This window comes from Tenrec ecaudatus, chromosome 4 (genome assembly GCF_050624435.1).
Source record: "Tenrec ecaudatus isolate mTenEca1 chromosome 4, mTenEca1.hap1, whole genome shotgun sequence".
In the NCBI taxonomy this organism is placed as follows: Eukaryota; Metazoa; Chordata; class Mammalia; order Afrosoricida; family Tenrecidae; genus Tenrec; species Tenrec ecaudatus.
The window spans coordinates 97,849,905-97,873,512 of NC_134533.1; the positions used below are offsets into that span (position 1 = coordinate 97,849,905).

The following is a 23,608-nucleotide window of genomic DNA, read 5'->3' on the forward strand; positions in this document are numbered from 1 at the left end:
TACTATGTTAGTGGTAGAATTCCTGTCTAGATGTTTATCTCAATTGCTATTAGGTAATTATAGTGTCAGGAAGGAACGAAATTCTGAAATTTTATTTTTTCTGAGTAAAAGGGCCTGGTTCATTCTGGATCTGTTAACCCCTTTGGACTCCAATCTCCTCTAGAAGGACCAATCTAGACATGATTATCTCAGTGCTCCCCTGCAGCTCTCGGTTATGTTGTCATAGTCTAACTATGACATGTGACAAACAGATTCGACCTGCGAATAGCTATGCCATGCAACGCCGCCTCTTGACAAGTGCTGATGTGCACACGGTAACGGGACACTTGCTTTATAATTAGGTCACATTGAATGCAATACATCGCGGCTACCTTTCCTTCACCAGAGACGGGTTCTTACAATGGTATAAACTCTTGACTCTGAGGAGGCGTAGGTAAAAGCTGCACGTAATCTGGATTTATTTGATGGAGTGCTTGTGGCAGCTAATACTGAGAGGGTTTCTTCATACCTCTTTGTTGTTGTTGACTTTGAACCTGTTTGGGATGCTCAAGAGTTGCGTTCACATATGGGGCAGAATTTTCTTTTAGCCTCAAAGGATCTCAGTCTTCTTTGCAGTGAGATGTGGATCGGAAAACCTCAAGAGGTACAAGACAGACAAGTGAATAGTAATGGAAAATGTGTAGCGTCTCTTTAGAATATGCTTGAATTCTTTTGGCATTATGGTCACATTCTGTGTTTCTGTGATAGGTAACTTAGGATAAAATCTGAAGTTCATAGCATAATTATCAAATCCTACCTGCTCAAGGTCCTGCCTGCTCTAGCCTCTGCACCAATCTCAGCCTGTTCTCCACTGGCTTTGTATTAGGACTTCTGCTTCTTCCAGAGCTTTGAGTGAAGTGTGTGTGTGTGTGTAAGGGTCGGGTGGATTCTTAGGATTCATTTCTCCATGTCAGATCTTCTACCTCAGTGAGGCCTTTTTGTAACTCCCCCAATCGAAATTATCCCCATACACCACCATTTTCTGTCACACCAACTTGTTTTATTCTGCATAGTTTCCTATCATTATTTGTTACTTGTTTCATATTTTTCTCATTTGATTTATTTTTTTAAACTAAAATCTTTAAGCCCCCAATGAACTTGGATTTGGGGATTCCACAGTAAATATTGCATGGAGTTGCATGTCTTAACGCATGAACTGTAAATGAATGAATAGAATATTGGAAGGTAAATCATCATCGACATCTATCTTTTTATTACCAGCACTTGGTTTGTGATTAATTTTAAATTTTTCTGTCCAGAAACATTCTGAAATATGATGTGGTATCTGTATGTGTTGCCCTCAGTTGGGCAATGACCTTCATTGAGTGTGTGGTCTGAATAAACACCCTAAAGTAAACACGAAACCCTCCAGAGGGATAGCAGAAAATGTTGAATTTTATGAAAATAAATTGTATTTAATTCAGTTTGACCTAGACTTGCCCTTGTTTTTGCCTTTTACCCAAGCGCTCCAGTGTGACACAGTAATGTAATTTGTTACCTTAGTAATGCAGATAATATGCTGTCTGGTTGGTAAACTCAAAGACCATGAGAAGCTAACCTTTTGATCTGTCATTTTTCCAAGGTTGTTTATGAGCCTAATTGAATATTTGGCACAGGGTAACAAAAAGCTCTCAATGATAAGCCAGCAGGCCATTGCTTTCTCATCCCTAATATCGTCAGATAGATCATTTTGGCAACTATCATTCAGCATGCCCGCTCTTACTACCTGTTTCCAGATTGGGACTAGAGTGGTTAAAGAAACAAGCGAAGATGCATGGATTGTCATAAGAGCTGTAAGAGACCCTGATAAAATGATTTTAAACAAAGAAAAATAGGACTAAATTCCAGATGTGGCTCTAATCCATTCCTGGTTTTAAGAGTAGAAATGGAAACATAAAGACACAGTTAAACTTTTCATGGTGCATGCGTGAAGACATACAAGGCGGTGTGCTCAAACGGAAGGGAGTCTGCACTCACTTTAGTCTGTCTCCCAAAGAGAGGAGACGGTTGCTGCCAGTTGGCTCTGACTCATAGCAGCACCGTGTGCATCAGAGTAGAATATGGGTCAGTGTGGCTAATATTTTGGAGGTAAATCTTTAAACTTTTCTTCTGAGGCTTGTCTGGGTGTATTTGAACCTTCAAGCTTTACATTAGCAGCCAAGTACAAAAACTGTGTGCAGCATCCAGAGATTCCAAAAGAGACAAAGGCGACTTGACACTGAAATCTTTATGCTTCTCTCCGCAGTGGGTTATCAGAACACCTCACCAGTGTATGCATGGATGAACTGTTGTTGGACACTGTATGAATAGGACATGGTGTTTTATTTCATGCCTATAAAACCCAGCATTGTTCAGTGTACCACTTGACTTTGATCGTAGCCTATGCTGTGTTATGTGCATTCCTGTCTCCCAACCCCATCTTTCTGAAAAGCCAATAGGCTTATATCAAAGAATTTTGGGGGTGGGGGTGGAGAATAGCCAACTGTATGGAGGCAGAGGCATTTATACCAAAAAACAAAGACAAAAACAAAAATAACGTGACTGTTCAGAAAGAGATTTGTATATATGGTCTGCCAAATTCAGTGATGTGCTATGATATTGTATAATTAGTACCCTCTGGGCCTCACAAGGTTTGATGTAGAAATATTCGGGAAGGCTTACTGAGAAGGTGCCATGTGAGCTGACGTTCACGGGGAAAGTGAGAATATTCAGCTAGGGCATGGAAGAAGTGGAAAGGAGAAGGCCAAGTGTGGGACAGGTCACACGGAGCTCTAGGGTTAGGACATCAGCAGTACAAGAGAAGACATGCTCGAGGGAGTAACCCAAGCAGAGGCTATTAGAAGAGTGTAGGGGACACTTTTATTAGGATTTTAACATCTTGGGCTAAGGCAAGGTCTTTGATATTGAACACTGTGAAGAAATAACACAAGCTCAGCAGTGACATATTCTTGCTTAGAAAACTATGATGAAAGATCTTTGTGACAGTTTTATGGAGAGCAGCTAAACCTGGGCGTGTTGTGCAGCTGAGTGCTGTGAGATGAGTGAGGATGAAGTTTCTTTACTGCGGGAGTGATGTAATGGGAGGCTTGCTGAAGCCATGGGAGGTGGAAAATGAAGGAGGAATTTTAGGATGACGAGGCAACTGGCCCAAAGTAGTGCCTTTTACCGATGGAGCAGACACCTGGGGAGTCAGGGGGGAAGTGATGGGATGTGCATCAGGGTGTGTTTTTGAGGTTCCTAGGGGGTGGGGCAAACTATGGACTTGCAAGATAAGGAGCTTTCCAGAAATGTCTGGGCTCGAAACACAATTTGTAAGCCATTCCTTCAAGTCATAATTGAATTTATGAAAATATGTTTATTCCTCCAGGGATAAAGTGTAAAATTGCCTGCTGCCTGGAAATGTCATGTGAGTTGAGTTCCTCTTTACCCATTTTTTTTTTAACTCTTCAAGGGGATTCTTGAAGGATGACCAAAATGCCATCAAAGATTACATAGGATTCAATTTAATGATGATCTCATGAGGGTTTATGTAGCAGAGACTGGGTGGTAACTTCAGGGTAAAGGTTGTTGATTTCATATCTTTATTCCTTTGTTTAGTATGAGGGGCTGTTTTTCTTTTAATGCCTTTAATATTGTGGTAGTCACCAAATCTGGTGTCAATTTGAGGATTAAGAGTGTAGGGGTGTAGTCTAATCTGTCAATCCAGAGATAGCCAATGAGGCCTCTGTGTGGGCGTGGTCTTCTGAGAATTCTGGGAAATCCGGTATTTCCTCCGTGGAGGTGGGAGACTCTGTACACACCCAGGGAGACATAGGAGCTGACAAGACACATGGACCCACCCTGATGCAGAGACCCCTGCCAGCGCTGAGATGTTTCCAATGACACTGGATCCAAAGACTTTCTACCCAGTGGCCTGTGATCTTCTACATTTGGCATCATTGCATGTGTTTCGTGAGTCTGAAAAGGACTTTATAGATTGGTATTAGACATATTGGCTAATATTGTACTTATGGACTTTATCTGGACTGGCCTGGGATGTTTTCTCAATGTTCAATTGCTCTTGTATATTGTTGCAGGACAGCAGGATAGCAACATGTCTTAATTACAGTCATGCACTTGATTATTCTAAGGCAATACTGGAGTAAAAGTCTGCGAGCAGGATGTGATTTCTAGTATTAGAAGTGATGGGAATTGGGTTGTTGTCAGGACCCTGGGTTTGGAGAACTGAATAGCATCAGTAGAAATAGGATTATAGGTAGCAACAAAGGACAAACAAGTCTTCTTTGGAGGAAGTGTGTCCAGAGTGCGCCTTGGAGGCAAAGATGGCAAGACTGCGTCTTACAGACTTGGACGTGTTGTCAGGAGAGACCAGTCCTTGGAAAGGGACACCGTACTTAGTAGAGGGGCAGAAGAAAAAAGAAAGTTCCCCAATGAGATGAAGTGACATCATGGCTGCATCAGTGGGCTCAGGTAGAGGGGCAATTGTGAGGATGTCATGGGGCTGGCTGGGCAGTGTTTAGTTTTCTCGCACATGGGGTCTCTATTACCTGACTCGATGGCATCTAACAACCACAGGCAACAGCCTCCTGCTAGTGTAAACTAGGCATACGAGGAGCTAAATTTCTTCAGGACTCGCTATGATAAGCATCTTTTGATTTCTTAAGAGGGAGGAAGAAAGAAGAGGGAAACGAGAGAATGTGGTTCTTGATCGCCTGGCATAGACGTGTAGGCTGATATAGGAATCTCATGGTATGCTATAGTAACCCCCTGTGTGACATCGCATTGCACGCATTGTGAATGCACCAGCGTCTGAGCATCTTGCTTTCAGGGAGAAAGCACCGCTGCCAGTGGGTCAGTTCTGACTCACGGCAACCCTTCATCGTGTTTCTGAGACGGGAAAACTTCACAGAAGCAAATCACCTCATCTTTGTCCCACAGAGTAGCTGGTGGGTTTGGACCATCTATCTTGAGGTTTGTGATCCAATGCTTTCCCAACAGCATCACAGTCAGAAAGAAAAGTACTATCCAAACTTCATTTTCTGTAGAAAATTCTGTAATATTCCTGTGAGATAGTTCTGTGAACTAAAAGTGATTCAAGCCATGGCCTGAGGGTATGACCGGAACAGGGCAGATGTTAATGATTTATTAAGGGATTGTATTTTCTTCGGGGCGTGTTTTTCACAGATAAGCAAAAGGGTATTGTTTTTATGTCACTTGTCATGTGTTGCAAAGAGAATTTCTCCAGCCCTGACGTCCTGTTAGTACTTGGCGTGACATGAGACCTCACAGACAGGACTGCAGAGGTTCTGCACTTCACTGGGTAAGAAAAGGTTTGGACAGTTGTACAGTGTGGAAAACCGGCCTATCGTTTCTGACCAGATCTGGATTTGGAAAGGACCCGAGACAACAGTTATAACATATGGAGCTTATTTGGGAAGTAATTCTTAGCTATGACTAAGAGCCTGTACTCAATTGCCTGGGAAAGTTGAAAAGAAAATCTTTGCTAAATAAATCATATCTTTTGATTACTAAATGGTAGGACCCAGATAACTTTTGGGTGCTTGAGGACATTTGTAATCCTGGACTAACACTCTAACGTTTCCCCTCATAATTAGTTTTTCCTGGTTGTATTTTTAAGCACACTGAGATTCCACTGGCTGGTTTACTCAATTAGGGGAATTATTTATTTCAAAAGATTAGCCTTTCTTCTCCCAGCCCCTGGAGATACTTAAAATGCACACATCCATACCCAAGGGGTAGCTTCTAGTAGAGATAAATACTTTGTGTGTGTATGCATTTGATTCTAGTGCTGTTTATTTTTTAACTGCACAAGTTCCAATTACAGTAGTTCTTGTGTTTATTTATATCGAGATAGTATGTGCATAAACATCCCAAATAAGTATTGTTTCAAGGAAATGAACTAAAAAAAAGGCAGTATGAGTATGTTTGCATTTCTGAGAGAGAATATAATTTTTGGTCATTTCTCAAAATGTAATTGGGTGGAATTATATGGAGAAATAGCCATAATTTAGTAGTTAATACTTAGCTCTTCCTTATCTTTCTGTGGCCCTGCTGAGTCTTACCTCAGTAGGTATTTCATAAGCCAAGAAAAGTCATTATTGTTTTGCTCAGCTTGGCCATTTTCCACATATATTTGGCATCAATATGATGATGAAACTGTCTTGGGAAGTGAAGAAACATGTGTGTAACTAAGGAAAAAATAAAGGATTCAAAGTTAAATAAAACAAAACTAATACATAAACATCCTTCTACTAATACAACCCTTCTTTTTAAGTCCTTTGTTAGCTGAGTGTGGACGGGGAGCAGTCTGTGCTCAACTTTTATACAACTTCATTTGGGATCATAGTGATTTTTGTTTTTGTAATGCATGCTTTGTTACCTCGGAATGATGTGACGTGGCCTAATGCAGTGACTGGGAAGGAGGATGGAGGCAGACGGCCTGGGTTCAAATCTGGGCTCTGCCATTCACTCGTTGTGACCATGGGCAAATGACTTAGCTCTCTGGGCTTTGGTTTCCTCACTTGTAAAATGTAGGTGCTGTAAACGTTGGCGCGGAGCTCTCCTGGCCCCGGAGAATGCACAGATGTTGTTTTTATCAATGTGCCCTATCTCTGGGGCCCTACCTTCTTAACGAGACTAACCCGCTAACGTGTCCCGTGCCTGCTTTCAGGACCCTTATTCCATTAGTGCTCCTAAGCCCTTTTTCTCTTTCCACACAGAGCCATGTGGTTTACCTTTTCCAGATTTCAGTTCATCTACACAGTGACATCACCCACAAGGAAAAAAAGAATAGGAGAGCTATTGAATGTGGGTAGCTTTCTTTTCCTCTTCTAAGGCTTTACTGCTCTCTCTGTTTCAGCCCATGATGGCAGTTGGTTATTGGTATAACAGTGCACTCTTAGCAAAGTTTTGACTCGAAGTATAGCAGTGTGCATTCATACAGAAGAAGCAAAACAAACAAACAAACAAACAACAGAAGAGTTTAGGAGTAAAGAACCATGCGTGGCTATAAGAATTCTAAATGAAAGATTATTTATTGCTTTTATGACTAGATGTTTAGCTAAACATAAAATTTTATCAGTGCTTTGCAACTTAGCCTCAAACTGCCTCTGATGTAGATGCTGTAAGGAACATCAGCATGTGTGTGATGGGAGTGTTCTGGTTTTCTTTTGTTGTTGTTTCGTTTCCTTTGGCTTTTCAAAAAGATTTCATTTCCTTTAGGTAATTTGCCTTTTCCAGTAATATCGTAAGGAGCAGTGTTCGCGTCTGTGACATGTTACATGTTCTGCCTTGGTGCCCCTGGGTGGGTCTGAACCGTGAATGTTTTGATGACTAGCCGAGTGCGAGTGGTTTGCACTGCCCAGGGTCCTTGCTCTTTGCTCAGAGATGTCTGCGGCCAGCAGTGTTAGATGGCCATGCCTTGCATCCGTCCCCACAGTGTCCTTCTCAGCCCAGCACCATAGACAGCTGCTGCCCCTCACATCGCAGGCCAGTGCACTTAAACCCACCTGTCCTCAGTGCTAACGCTTAGTGAACACATCACACTGGAAGCCCAGAAATCACCTGCTTTGTGTGAAAGTGCATTGATTTTCTTTAAATTTAAAGTACATTTATGTAAGAGAGGGCAAAGAAAGATAAAGAAGTACTGGCACCTCTTTACCTTTATTTGTAGTTTTATATCGCTGTCTTCCAAATGTACATTTTGTTCCAAGCATTCATGTGCTGGGGAACAGTTCAGCACAAGCTCTCGGGGATATGTGTGGGGAAGTCTTGCATGTTAGTATATGCTGATTTCTATATTGGAAATGCTTTTGTGTTGGATCGTTTCAAGCTAGTCACACAAGGTCACTGGACACAGGTAGAGAAGAGAGACCCGCAAGTCCTCATGAGCCACTGTGAGCGTCTCCAGCAGCATAGCACACCACCAGCCCCAACCTGCCTGCACAATCTTCGGCCCTCCATACCCTATACTAGTTAAGTTTGTCTCTGCTTTGTTTAATATGCATTTCTATTCTTAATATGTGTTTCTATGTTTCTCCCCCTTACCTGTCCTTTATACCCCCCTTTATCTCACCCTTCCCCAGCTTCACAAACCTGCAATGATTATTTTAAGAAATTTCACATACGTTGGCTATCTTAAGTCTTTCATAAGATGTTAGTAATCTGCTATAACCTCAGCATTGGTCAATTATAATTAAATATGTTAATGTTAAACTACTAAAGTATAATTGCTGTGAAATAACTGTGACTCTGGGAAATGATTGAATGCATTTTCTCTTAAAAACTTGCAAAGGCTAGTAGAAGTTTGCTCAAATTCACAAGTTCAGAATTTAAAAGAGAAGAATGATTTTATTTTCTTTCTTAAGTAGGCAAAGAGGTGTGCTGCTTAGGTAGTGGCAAAGATCTTGTCTGACTTATGTTCCAATGGTTAGTGGAAAGTAGAGCTGGTGATGTAGTTGCAGTGATTTTAACACCAAGACACGTGGGGATCTCCAGGAATGCAGGGCCCAAAGATGTGAAAAGAGAGGAGACAAGCACCTGCAAGCACCTTCCCTCAGCGCTGACACAGAGAGAAAGGGTTGCCCTAGGACTGGCCTCCTCAGTGTAGACTGTTGGCCTCCTCGATTCGGAGGGAGTGAATGTCTGTTGGTTTAAACCACCCCCTGGAGTAGCAGCACTGTATAAGTCTACAGACCACAACTGTTTGTTTGGTTACATTACATTACATAGTATCCTAGAAGGCTATGTTCTGTCATTACATTTGATGTGAGGTAATTCTATTACATTATTTAAGCTACATTATAGAAGGTAATTTGCCCTGCCCCTGCCAGCTGACCTAAACCTCTTCAACTACTTCATAACAACAATTAATATGTGGCCAAGCCACTGAGAACTGGACCAGCCAAGTTAACATATAAGATTAACCATCTAGCAGATGGACATTGGGCCTCCACTCAAGTACTCCCTCAATGCAAGAACACTTTGTTATTAAACTGGCATTCTATGATGCTCTCCTTCCCAACACAATCGCTGAAGACAAAGTGGGTACATACGCAAATGTGGTAAAGAAAGCTGATGGTGCCCAGCTATCAAAAGATATAGCATCTGGGGTCTTAAAGGTTTGAAGATAAACAAGTGGTCATCTAGCTGAGAAGCAACAAAGCCCACATGGAACAAGCACACCAGCCTGTGTGACTATGAGGTGTCAAAGGTATCAGGTGTCAGACATCAAAGAACAAAAATCATATATTTGTGAATGAGGGGGAGTGCAGAGTGGGGACCCAAAGCCCCTCTGTAGGTAACTGGATAACCCTTTATAGGAGGGTCACGGGGAGGAGAGGAACCAGTCAGGGTGCAGTGTAGCACCAATGAAACATACAACTTTCCTCTAGTTCTTTAATCCTCCCCCCCACCCTCAAACTATCATGATCCCAATTCTACCTAACAAATCCGGCTAGACCAGAGGATTTACACTGGTACAGATAGGAACTGGAAACACAGGGAAACCAGGACAGATGAACCCCTCAGGACCAGTAATAGTGAGAGTGGGGATACTTGGAGGGTGGAGGGAAGGAGGGATAGAAAGGGGGTATCGATTACAAGGATCAACGTATAACCCCCTCCCTGGAGGACGGACAACTGGAAAGTGGGTGAAGGGAGATGTTGGACAGGGTAAGACATGACAAAATAATAATTTATAAATGACCAAGGATTTACAAGGGGGTGGCGGGAGGGTTCAAATGAGGAACTGATACCAAGGGCTCCTATAGAAAGGAAATGTTTTGAGAATGACGATGGCAACAAATGTACAAATGTGCTTGACACAATGGATGGATGTATACATTGTGATAAGAGTTGTAGGAGTCCACAATAAAATGATTTAAAAAAAATAAAGATTAACCATCACCAATAGTGGCAAGGGACTTGTTTTTACCATCTCTCATGGGATTAAGAAACACAAGTGCATCCTTGTAATTAGCCAATGACACCATCGTGGTCAGCAAATCGTGGGCTTCCTGGAAATGTCCAAAGGAAGAGGACTGGGTGAGACACCTTCTCCAGTACCCTTGGGGCACTTGGAAACTGTCAGTTGAAGATTTTCACTTTGATGCAAGAGTGATTGTTTAATTTGATGAGGGTAGACAATAGGCTTGAAATATTTTTTAAAAATATTTCTTTTAAAACCAATTTCGAAGGGTGTAACTTCAAGATCTTCTTTATGTAAGCTTTGAGTAAATTCAATATTTTATTAAAGCACTTTCTTGAAAACATGGTTTGGGTCGAAAATCGAAGGCAAAGTATTTGCTAAACATAATGTTAGTACAGGATATTTGAAGTCATTATTTTAAGAAGCTTTTAAGATGTCAATTCTAATTGGATCTTTCCCTTATTTTTGTTATTTATAGCTGAAAAGCTGTTTGACCTTATTTTTTCGGATTTCTTAAAAACATACATATTGTTAAAATAATGAAGTCTTACAGAAGTATTCCACATGCCCATATGCACATTTGTGAAGAGGCAATGCGTTACGGTATTTAAAAGATATTCTCTGCAGTGCTTAAGTGATTTAGAAATATTGTTCGTCCCACCTCCCATTTGACATTTCTGTGTAGAAAAGAATAAAACAAAAATGGCCTGAAATAGCAACAGGAATGGTAAAATAAATAACTTAGCCTTTCTGGTTCAAATAACTTGGAATTCAGGGAATTTCATTTGGTATAGCCTAAAGTTATGATATTAGATCTCAGTGAATTGTATGATTTTTTTTTCAGTTTATTCCTCCATCTCCAATTCTCTGCTGCTTTCTGTGAAAATGGTCAAGTCCTTCAATGACTTTTCCATTCCTCTATCTCATTTCTTACATTCAGTTATATTTGGGGGGTAGTCCCAGCCCTAGAAAATTGCCATTCTTACTAGGTGACCACTTTTATTCAGTTCAGAAATCTTGACATCTAGTCCATGTTGGTGAGCTTATACTCTATTAAGCCAAATCTCCAACAGATGACCAAGAGGCAGTTGTTCAACCAGAACAAGAGGACAGCGTCAGGTTTACATGGGGAGAGGTGTAAGCCAGGGTTGTATCCTCTCACTATAGTCATTCACTGTATGTGAGGCACACCATCCAAGAAGTAGGACCACTGGTACATGACGAAGCATTTAGCACTAGGATTAGAAGACGGCTCATTGACAACCTGTGATATGCAGAGGGAAGAGCTAGTGAAGACAACTTGAAGCACGTAATGATGGAGATCAAAGAAGTCAGCCTTAACTGAATTACACCTGAACATACAGAAAACAAGGACAAAACTCCTCACTGCTGGATCAATAAACAATGTTATAATAAACCGAGCAAATACTTCGGTTGTCAAGGATTTGTTTCATCTGGGTCTACAATCAGTGCTCATGGAAGCAATGTGTAAGAAATCAGAGAACGTGCTGAATTAGGCTCATCTATTGCACAAGATCTCTTTTTTTTTAAAGCCTTTTATTAGGGCTTCATACAACTCTTATCACAATCCATACATACATCAATTGTGTAAAGCACATCTGTACATTATTTGCCCTCATCATTTTCAAAGCATTTGCTCTCCACTTAAACCCTTGGCATCAGGTCCTCTTTTTTTTCCACTCCCTCCCCGCTTCCCCCTCCCTCATGAGCCCTTGATAATTTATACATTATTATTTTGTCATATCTTGCCCTGTCCGACGTCTCCCTTCACCCCCTTTTCTGTTGTCCGTCACCCAGGGAGGAGGTCACATGTAGATCCTTGTAATTGGTTTCCTCTTTCCAACCCACTCACCTTCTACCCTCCCAGTATCGCCCCTCACACCCCTGGTCCTGAAGGTATCATCCGCCTTGGATTCCCTGTGCCTCCAGCTCCTATCTGCACCAATATACATCCTCTGGTCTATCCAGACTTGCAAGGTATAATTCGGACCATGATAGTTGGGAGGGAGGAAGCATTTAGGGACTGGAGGAAAGCTGAATTCTTCATTGATGCTACATCGCACCCTGACTGACTCATCTCCTTCCGTAGACCCCTCTGCAAGGGGATCTCCAGTGGGTCTCCACGCTGCACTTTCCCCTTCATGTTCCATGGTAAGTATTTTTTCTTTCTGATGATGACTTAGACACCTGATCCCTTCGACACCTCATAATCGCACAGGCTGGTGCGCTTCTTCCATGTGGGCTTTGTTGCTTCTGAGCTAGATGGCCACTTGTTTACCTTCAAGCCTTTAAGACCCCAGACACTATCTCTTTTGATAGCCGGGCACCATCCACTTTCTTGGCCACATTTGCTTATGCACCCGTTTGTCCTCAGAAATCGTATCATGGAGGTGTGCACTCAATTATATCAGTTTTTGCTCTTTGATGCCTGATAACTTATCCCTTCGGAACCATGTGATCACACAGGCTGGTGTGTTCTTCCATGTGGGCTTTGTTGCTTATGAGCTAGATGGCCACTTATTTATCTTCAAGTCTTTAAGACCCCAGATGCTATAGCTTTTGATAGCTGAGCACCATCAGCTTTCTTCATCACATTAGCTTTTTCACCCGCTTTGTCTTCAGCGGTTGTGTCGGGAGGTTGAGCATCATAGAATGCCAATGTAATACAAGAAAGAATTCATGCATTGAGGGAGTGCTTGAGTAGAGGCCCAAGGTCCTTCAGCCACCTTAATACTAAACCTATAAATATAGGCACGTAGATTTCCCCATCATCATATATATTTGCATATGTACATGTCTTTGTCTAGACCTCTATAAATGCTGTTTGCCTCCTAGCTCTTTCCTCTATTTCCCTTGACTCTCCTCCTGTCCCACTATCATGCTCCGTCCCCACCTGGGTTTCAGCTTTACCTCTTCGTTACCTTACCCTTGATCATTCCTACCAGACCTGCCACACCCACCTCACCACCAATTTGGATCCCTTGTTGTTTCCTTGTCCCTGGGTTTGTTAACACCACTTCCTTACCCCCCACCTCCCCCATCCCATGTCCCCCCGCCCCCCGCAACTGTCAGTCCTGTTGTGTTTCCTCCAGATAGTTCATCCAGCCTATCTTATTTGGACAGTCTTGTGGAGATAATAACGTGCACAAAAACAAGTTGTTTTGTTGTATACTATTGCTTTGTTTTGCTCTGCATAAGATCTCTTACAATATTAGAGAACAAAGATGTTACTTTGAAAAATAAGGTGTGCCACAGTCCTTTTTAATCACTTTGTATGTTCAAAAGCTGGACAGTGAATAATGAAGATGGAAGCAGGAACGTTGTTTTGGAGTGTGATCTTGGTCACAATGATCGACATATTCCATAGACTGCCTGAAGAGTGAACAGATCTGTCTTGGAAGACAGACAGCAGAAACTCTTCGGTAGACGCATGGGTAGCTAGATTTTTTCTCACATACTTTTCACAAGCTATTGGAAGGGACTCGTCCAAGAAAAACTATTATGCTTGTCATGTTTCGTACAAGATGGATGGACAGAATGGCTACAGGAAGCGCCTCCACTGTGGACACATGTGAAGGTGGCATAGGATGAGATCGTGTTTGTCACGGGTCTCTGGGCATCAGAAGTGACTTGAAGGCACCTAACAACACCGAACAACTTGCCAGATTGTTGTAAAGATGACATTTAGTGCATTACAATAGGCTTAGTCATAAGAAGGATTTAATAGGGAAGCCGTTCATACTCTGCACTTAAATTTTCATCAGTATTAGCATAATTGTAAAATGTAATCATTAAAAATAGGTAATGGGGTAAAAGTTGTATTATCGTTTTATTGTACACACAAAAACAACCCAACAAAACTGAGACTTGGGGCTAATTTGAATAATCTGACCAAGATTGCATAGAGATCAGTGTAGTAGCCAAGAAGGAAGTAAAACCAAGCAAAGTATTTTGGAGTGTGTCCTCTTTTTCATTTTCTTTGAACATAAGACAAAGGATTCATATAGCAACATTTTCCTAAAACTTGACTTCCTTTCCCCTGTGTGTTACTGAAAATGAATATTACATCGGAACAAGCAATGGAACCGTTGTCTCGCTGTGCAGGGCTGGGCAGTGTGGTGTTCTGTTGGGCATAGGATAGCTAGCTAAGAGTCAGAATCATTCACTGGCATCCACCCCAGATCAGAGCTTCTTCATCGAAACTGTTGGAGAGGGAGAAATGGAACAGGGATTAGAACAAGACCACAAAAATGTTTGCCTATAATCCCAAATTGGACCTCCATTCTAATTTTCCCAGTTGGAAATACCAGTGCGGACGCCGCCATCTCTTCTCGCTGTGATTGGATACTGTCACGTCAGCTCTGACCCTGGCAGCGGCATGCACACAGGACTCGCTGCTGGGCATGCGCCAGTCTCACTGCTCTTCTGAGCTTGAGCCCGTTGCTCCTCTCCAGGAGATTGAGATATGTCTCCCACGTTGGTTCCATTTGACCCACCCTTTTCTGCTTGCCTTTGTGATTTTTCCACAGGTGGCTATATTGACATCACAACAGAAGTTATTTTTTGCCTTGAGCATGATCTTGGTTATTGATGTGGTCTCTTGCAGCTGTTTTATTAAAAATATATAGTTTTGATTGTTTTGTTTCTCGCCTAGTTCTTTAGTTGTTGTAGGGGAATCTGAGCTATCGAACTGTAATTCCTCTCATCTCCTGGTGTTATCAACTAAAATGGTCAGATAACAGAACACTATAAATCACTGACTGTTAGAAGAGTAAACAAATCCGTCATGGAAAAAAATACAACCAGAATATTTCTTAGAAGCTGGGATAGTGGGACTTTTCCTCACGTACTTTGGACCTGTTCTCAGGAGAGACCAGTCCCTGGAAGAAGGCAGTATGCTTGGTAGAGCGTCAACAGTATCAACAAGAACAGTAATAATCACTTAGTAGCGGTGAACCCTGTCTGGCAGCAACAATTGGATTGCCACCTGGAGAGGGAAATTAGAGTACAACTGTCCTTTCAGATTTCTCTTAGTCCACAGGAGACCCCTCTATGGTATGATCCAAAAGAGCTGTGGGAAAAATCTTCCCGAAGAGCAAACATTGGAAATTCCTATTGGGTAGCTCTTGAAAATCCATGTTCTATAGAAAATTACACCCTATGCTCATTGGAAGAAAAAGAAAGTCAAATATATTTGGAGTCTCATTTTTCTAGCCACATAAAAACATTTCCATCCCCTACTTTTGAGTGATTTATGAGCACTCCCTTGTGGTTGTTTATTGGAACCACTTGAAATAGCAAAGGAAAAGCAGTGGGAAATGTAATGGCCTAGATTTATGTAATATGCCTACTGTGAAAGTGTGTCCGCCTGCTAATATATATAGCCTTATAGAAAGCATGCGTTATCCAACATCACATTTTTTCTCTCTGCTACAGAAAATAGGTGAAATCATAGGTCATTGTTTATGAATTTTAAACATGGACCTATATTTATAAAAATAAGTTGTTTAAATTCAAGAAATTATAAAGTTATATGACTTTTAAAATAGCACATTAATAGTACCAGTTGAAGAAATAAGACATGTTCAAGAAATTATATGATCAATATCTAGGGATGATATTTAAAATGCTCCTGTATTTTCCCTAAACAATCTTAATATGGTTATATAAAGTCACATATTCCCTAAATATTACAGCATCTTGAATCTCTTGAACTCTGTGATTTGACTTTGCATCCTCTAGTATTACTTCCTGGAAGAAATGTCATCAAAATTTTATAAATCTGGGGAGAAAGAGGCTACATGAACCAAAACTGTACTTCTCGCCCTTCCTTCTTTCTTCCTTCCTCTCTCCTTCCCTTCCTTCCAGCCTCTCTTCTTCCCTCCTACTCCTCCCTACCCTACCCTACCCTACCCTGCCCTACTCTACCCTACCCTACCTCCCTACCCTACCCTACCCTGCCCTACTCTACCCTGCCCTGGCTTCCCTCCCTTCCAGCCTCTCTTCTTCCCTCCTACTCCTCCCTACCCTACCCTACTCTACCCTACCCTACCCTGCCCTACTCTACCCTACCCTACCCTACCCTGACTTCCCTCCCTTCCAGCCTCTCTTCTTCCCTCCTACTTCTCCCTACCCTACCCTACCCTACCCTACTCTACCCTACCCTACCCTGCCCTACTCTACCCTACCCTACCCTACCCTACTCTACCCTACCCTACCCTGCCCTACTCTACCCTACCCTACCCTACTCTACCCTACCCTACCCTGCCCTACTCTACCCTACCCTACCCTGGCTTCCCTCCCTTCCAGCCTCTCTTCTTCCCTCCTACTCCTCCCTACCCTACCCTACCCTACCCTACTCTACCCTACCCTACCCTGGCTTCCCTCCCGCTCCTCTGCCGCCCCCACTTTACCGTCTTGCTCCTTTTGCTACGCCTGTCACCAGAGTGTAGCCCTAGTTCACATTTCTACTGTAAGGCTTCCCGCCGCTTACTATGTCCTTTCCTTTTATTAGGCAGTAGCAACAACAATCCTTTTAATGTTACCAACATTGTAACACTTGCTCTATGTACTTGTGATTACTGAAGAATTGAAGGATTCCGACCATATGTTGGCCTGTGCATAGAAGTCAAAGTAGCGTAGCACCTTCCCCGGGGGAGATACCGAGAAGCGGGTGGGAAGCAGTCACGTCAGGTTATACGTTCACCCGGTGCCCTCTGCGTGCTGGCCTTGGTTAGCGTCTCTCACTGTACATTCACTTATTGTGAATCGCAAGCAGCCAAGGACCTCTCACAAATCCAAAACCGCACGTGAGTCACAATGGTTTTTGTAAATTAAAAAAAAAAGATTTGGACTAGATCTATGGAGATCTAATGATGTTAACCCTGCGTGGATACTGTTGTGGTAAATAAATCTGGATGTCTATTTCTTGCTGAGTAACTATGGTTTTCATCATGTGGGGGAATTTTAAGACTCTTAGACTCTGCTGGAACACACCGGAGACATTTAATTAGTTCTCTGAAGATTGAGAACCTCGAATTTGCCGTACGCCAAACCCATGATATTATTGCTTTTTTGAGTATGTGTGTCTCCTTTAACTTGTATTAAAAAATACCTTAAAAGCTATAGGGATGAGCCACTGCGTCTTAATTTTAGTGCCGGGATTTGAACAGCTGGGTCTGCCTAACCTTAGTACTTGTATTTTAATACATTCCAGATGATATTTATAGTTTTAACCCCTTTGCTGATAAGAAGTTGACTTTTGTCTCTTTATTGTGAAGATTTTCGCATAGTATTTGGCAGATACTAAGTACTCAACAAGGCATACCCACTGTCAGCCTCTGCCACCTGTGCTTCGCTCCCTTTCCTCCTTGTTTCCATTTAATACTATCCTTCTGCCACTTAATTCATTGTTTATTTTATCTCTTTAGTTTTACAGCAAGATATTGTGAGTCATAACAAAGAGAGAATGGAAGACATAGGAAGGAGCCACCACATTCAAACACAAAAGAAAAATAAACACCCGAGAAGGCAGGAAATAATAGTTGGCCTCTGCAGGGTGGTTAATTATTCATTTGGTTGTTATGTCCTTAGGCACCCACTTTCCCTCCCCCGGCACATATTTATAGAGCTGCCTCAGAAGATTTTTCAGAGCTTCAAACCATTGTATGTGACCGTGGCTGCCAGCGTCTTGTCATGTGAAATGAACCCTCTTCTCCTTTTCCTTCCAAAATAAAAAGAATTCATTTATGTGGATGAAGTTTTGGTCAAAATCCAGCTTTGAAACGTTCCCGGGCCTCAAAGGACAGAGGTGCGAAGTGAGATTGAGGGCCTTTCTTCCGGCTCAGCCAGGCCAGATGCACCGCCCGCAGCATTCACTCCGCCCTCTGATTGTGGTGCCCCTCTCGGCCCACCTCTGCCAGTCAGACCCCTGAGCCTCACCCTGTTCCCTTCCCCCCTTGCTTACTAATCTGTCCCTGCGGCCTCTCATCTCTCCCAGAGAGCTCTCTGGAATTCCCTGCTCCTCATCTGTCCACACTGCAGGCGCACCATGCTGGAGTTGAACAGAGCCATGCTGCTGAGTCTCTTCATGCTCAACCCATTCTCTATGCTGCCGACTCCCCCCTTTCCCCTTGACATTGAGCAGCCCACCTAATTTTTAATGGTTTCTAGTGAATTGGGTTGTTACTGACATTTTAAGACTTTTTAAAAACAAAACTATGTATATTACGTAGAAGCCAGCAGTGTGTTCTGTACTTGGGCATCTTTGCTTGTTCTCGTTCCTTGTATCCAAATCGCACAGACTGTACTAAGATACTGCCTTTTTGCATGGAGAGCAAACCTGTTGATCTCAAGTGGATTTGACTCATACTAATTCTAGAGGACAGAGTGGAACTCAGCCCCTCAGGCTTGCAGGACGGTATAGCTTCTGACAGCAGCAGGCTGTCTGCCTGCTCAGCGCGGCTTGGTGGGTTCCAAGTGCTGGCCTTTCACGATGTCACCAGAGCGCCTTGATTCTCTGAAACTGAAAAACCACACCCGCTGCCATCTAGCCCATTCTCATGCACGGCGCCCTGCATCGTGTTCCACGTCTGTCTGTCCTTATGGGCAGATCGCGTCCTCTCTCCCTCGCAGAGCGGCTGGTGGCTGTTTCCACAATGCCCGTACAGGTGGCAGTCCAAGATGCTTACCCGACCGCACGTGGAAACGAACCTATTTACTGGGAGTTCTGTATCGTTTATCTTGTCATTAGTCTCAGCCTTATCAACTCCACCTCTGAAATGCCTGCAAAGTTGTAGCAATGCGTTGTACGCATGACATGCTTATTGAATGAACACTTTCATGTTCCTGTTCCCAAGCCATCTGAAGTTTCTGCCAGGTTTAGCCCAGGTCTGAAGTTGTTCCCTCCCCCGGAGCTCACAGCACTGTTTTTGGCCCATGACAGGAACTATAAATCCCTAGTGATTAGATGTGGGAGGACACAGGCCATCCATCTCTCTGGACTTCTGTGGGAAAATACCCTCTCAAATGTACACAGAGATACATTTCAACCCCAAACAGCAATAAAATGTATTCAGATATCCAAATAGCTCAGTGAAGTAAATACAGGAGACTCATCGTCTATGCCTGGAAACACTACAAGCTGTCATTTTCAAACACGTACTAGTTGGGTAAGGCACAGAGCTAAGCATTTTACATTTGTTATCTCTTAGTTCTTAGCCAGCTTGTTAGGTGGCTGATGAAACTAACAGAATCATTCAATAACAGCTCAGCTCACCAGGAGCAGACACTGTTGAAACCCAGGTACTCGACTCCGAAGGATTCACTCCATCACTAGACCACATGCCATTTTGTTCAGTCTCGTTGCTGGGTGCCTCTCCACTTTAGAAATAATCTTCCTATTTAAGTTTGCTACCTTTAAATGCCTTCAATCATGCATGTGGAGAACTTCATCACAGATTTCAGCATAAAACCAGCATTTGGTACTGTTAGCCTCTATAGTTACTGTCTCAAGATGACACTAAACTTTCATGACACTATCTTTCTCCCAGATTCAAATTTAATTTCAAAAGCTGAGTCAGCTATTTATTACTGTGTTAAATCTGGATGGGTTTATATATTAAACTGACTATATATATATATATATATATATATATATATATATTTGGGGTCTCAAAGGGGCTTTAGAAGGGAAGATCCTAGTTGCCATCCCTCTCCAGTAAGACTTCTGCACAGAGTATCTGTAGGCATGTCCTTCCGAGTTCATACATGGGGATTAGCTGATGGACGTCAGAGATACCCACAGTTGGTCTCCACGGTCTTTGAAACTATTTTGAGTGTTGATCTACTCTATGTTTTCTCAGCACAGCTTTCAAACCCTCTTTACAAGACCTGTCACCTCATTTTCTGTCAAATTGGTGAATGACAGGCTGAGAAGGCATCGAGCACTCTAGCTTCAACTTTGTTTTTGTTTAAACCATCACTGTGCACTTAGATTATGGAGCCTCATAAACAACACCAGACCAGTCTAGTGAAAATAAGTGAAAGTAAACATTTTGAAATTTTGATTTTATTTCAAACTTCGATGAAAGTTGCAAAAATAGTGCAAAGAATCACTATGTACCCTTCACCCTACTTCAAAATAGAGTGGTGTATTTCAAAAATGTGTTTTTCTCCTCATCTTAGCATTTGCTAAGTATGTAATAGATTATGTTCAGTTATAACAGTGGTGGGAAAATTATACATTTTGTTAACTGGACCACTTTTTATTTCATTACTTTCTACAGCTATTTCAAGACTTTATCCAGCTGAATGCTGTTCTTAGAAATCCCTGTCTCCTTACTTTTAATATCTGTCCCACAAATCTACTCCTGACATTACATGCTTGCAGATCAATATTAAAAAATTATGTATTTTGAATTTTAAGTAAATCTTGATTTGGAAAATATAGCACATAAAATGAAATTAGACAGCTTTTTAGTTGGGTTGGAAACATGAGAACATTTGGGCAAATCCCAAGTGTGAGGAATCTAATTAACTAAGGGAAAAATGAGCCTATTTTATTTTGCAGCTATAAAATTCTGTATAGTGGTGAAATGGGAGACCTTTTATATGATTCAATTTTAAAATGGTGCTTGAGCCGACTATATTAAACCAGTATAAATAAATGTATTTGTAAATTTAATATCCAATGTAGTACTATTAGTTAAATCTTGGAATGAGTCATTTAAGTGTTTTAATTAAAGGTTTTCTCACATGCGCATGTTTTCATATTATTCACATTATTTCACAATTATTAGTTGGATCAAGTGAAATATGTCAGAACAGCTTAATTATAAAATAGAAAAGTAAACTATAAAGTCTCTTAATTTCTTATTTATGGAAGCTAACAGTAGAAGCAACACTATGTATGTGAAATGATTTGAATGTAACGCCAGCCCTTTTCAATATTGTTCACATGAAATTAAACATGTTTTAATGTATGCTCATTTTAATTTTCAGATTCAAAATGCTAATGATGTATTAATTGCACCACTTGAGAAATTTCGGAAAGAGCAGATAGGTGCGGCAAAAGTAAGTATTATGTTTTATTATTCTTCTCACATTGTTTTGAGACTTAGAAATGACTTATATTCAGATGTTAACATATTTGAAATTAAAATGACCTTTTAAAAGATTCTATATGTCATTTTTTAACTTTTAGCACAAACCCTATTACAAAAACTGGAATTCTTTAAACAGTAAAAAAAAAAGAAGACATTTCTGCTGAACAGATTCAGAGTTAGTATATTATAAATCAGTTCCTTCAAACCAACAATTGTAGCAAATTAATTGTTGGAAAGAGCAGGGAATTATAGAGAGAAAAAAGGCTGAGCTTTGTTCCTAATTCTTATATAAAACAAAAATTGGATTTGGACTGTAGTGAAAATGTATATTCATATATTTTTGTTATTAATAAAAATATTTGTGGAAAAAGCTTAGATGAGTGTCATAAAGTCTTAGTTTGCGTTAGTGTTTAATTCATGTTTTGATAAAAATGTTCCCTAAGCCTAAGAATCTACTAGCATGCTCCCTCCTGACCCCGCATCAAGTACGCACACACGATTCATAGATTGCAAGGAGGATTCGCCGTCTTTCATTCCTCTTTTGGTTTTTCCATTTCGTTGACGACTTTCCTCTACTCATTGAAACAGGGCTGCCCATTGACTCTCCCATCCTTTTCCCTTCGCTCCCCTTTACCGTCTGCTGAGATGAGACATAGCCTCCAAGTTGCTCCCCACGCCTTCATCCTCATCTACTTAACGCGTTATTTCGCTCTCTCTGATGACGTCTCTCTTCCCGACATGAAACCTTCACTGTTCTTTTGTTGATTGGTTGGTTGTTGTTTTTTTTTAATTACTTATTTTATTGGTGGGGGGAGGCTCTTACAAATCTTGTAACCATTCAATTGTATTAAGCACATTTTCTGTATGTAGTCATCATTTCCAAAATATGTTCTTTCTACTTGGGCCCTTGATGCTGATGGTGAAAGCTCTCCACCCTGTCTTCATTTGCTGTCTTTCAGAATATCTCCACCAGGCCTTGCTGTCTATTCACCAGTCTCTACATGACATCATTGGATGGGTATTGATGTCTTTCCCCAAACTTTCCCTCTGCGGGGACATTTCTTACCCTCCATTTGACAAGGCCTTGCCAGCTCTCCATGGCATAGTTGATGTCCCTGAACCAGAAGGAAAAGTCTTCCTTGTAAAGGCTCCTTCTTATAGCCATTTTCTTTCTAGAGTTGATCTTTTTTCCCCTTTCAAACCATTTGTTACTCCTTATACTGTGCTAAGGAGGGAAAAACAACTACAACAATAACAAATTCAAACATATTCTTTGGGAAGTTTTTAAAATTAATCCTGTTTCGGGGAACAAAAGAGACCCCAATCTCAAGCATAATTTAGGGAGAAGATCTTTTAAGTCAGAAAAGAGACAACGATCACATACAACATCTGGATGAGGTTAACCCATTAGTACCAGTTCATAATCACATCTGGGGACTCACAGTCAGCACACTAGTAAAATAAGCCTCGGAACAAAGGAAACTGTCACCAAGGAATGACGAGTGGCAGATCGATGCATCTGTGTGAGTTGCAGAAGGGGACGCAGGGCCAGGGTTGGGACACGTGCAGTCTGCTGGATGTTGTTTATCCACGGTGACCATATGCACAACAAAACAGCACCCTGCTGATTTGTGTCCTGGCCTCAAAAGGCTCCTATGCTTAAGTCCATTGTTGCAGAAGCAGTGTCAGTCAGTCCACCTCCTCCCTCTTTCCTCTGCCCCTCTACATTTCCGAACGCATTGTCCTTCTCCACAGTTAGCGAGAAGATCTTATAAGATGGGTCCAGAATGTTCCAGCCAAGGCAGTCAGCGTCGGAATATTAGGACATGACTCGTGACTATTTGGCCCCTAGAACTACCCATCATGGACACACCCAGGCAAGCCCCTGAGAGAATGCCTTTCCCTGGGCTGGCTGGAGAGGCAGTGTAGGTAATCCACTTTCCAGTGCACTCTGCCAGTGGGCAAGATTTGTATGTCCGTGGTTAATGATCAGAAGGAATTCAGTGAAGAGTCTGCAAGTGGATTTTGGGTTTTCACTGTCATCTCTAACCTCCTGCAAATGAGGTGCTCAGAAGTTAAGCTCTCATACAATCTTTAAACAAGACAAAGCAAATGTAATCATCTGGGTGAGGAGAACCACCGGCATGAACTCAGAGGCTAATGGAGTCCATTGACGCTCAGCTTTTTTATTTTATGAGTTTCTATTATATAGCAGACAGAACAAAGGAAAGATCATGGTTGGTAGCAGGACAATATGTGACTATCACAGATAAGATTGCAGAAGCCAGGAAAGGATCATACTGGGATAAGTACACAAAAATAGGTAAATCCGTTGCACAAAACTTCTTTGAAATGTGGAAGAGCAAAAATGTTAGTTTGAGGACCAAGCCAGGCCTGGCCTTAGTATTTCCAATCAACTCATCTGCATGTGTAAGTTGGACATTGAATAAGGAAGACCAAAGAACTGATGCCTTTGAATTACCATGCTGATGAC

At 41.7% G+C, this 23,608-nt stretch overlaps 1 protein-coding gene across 2 annotated transcripts in view; it reads left to right on the forward strand.

Moving 5' to 3' along the window:
* ARHGAP42 (Rho GTPase activating protein 42) overlaps positions 1-23,608 on the forward strand; it is a 328,893-nt gene that overhangs the window by 170,037 nt on the left and 135,248 nt on the right. For both annotated transcript variants that reach the window (XM_075546492.1, XM_075546491.1), the window contains exon 4: positions 21,011-21,082. In XM_075546492.1, the coding sequence (XP_075402607.1) occupies positions 21,011-21,082 (72 nt within the window). The remainder of the gene's footprint in view (positions 1-21,010; positions 21,083-23,608) is intronic.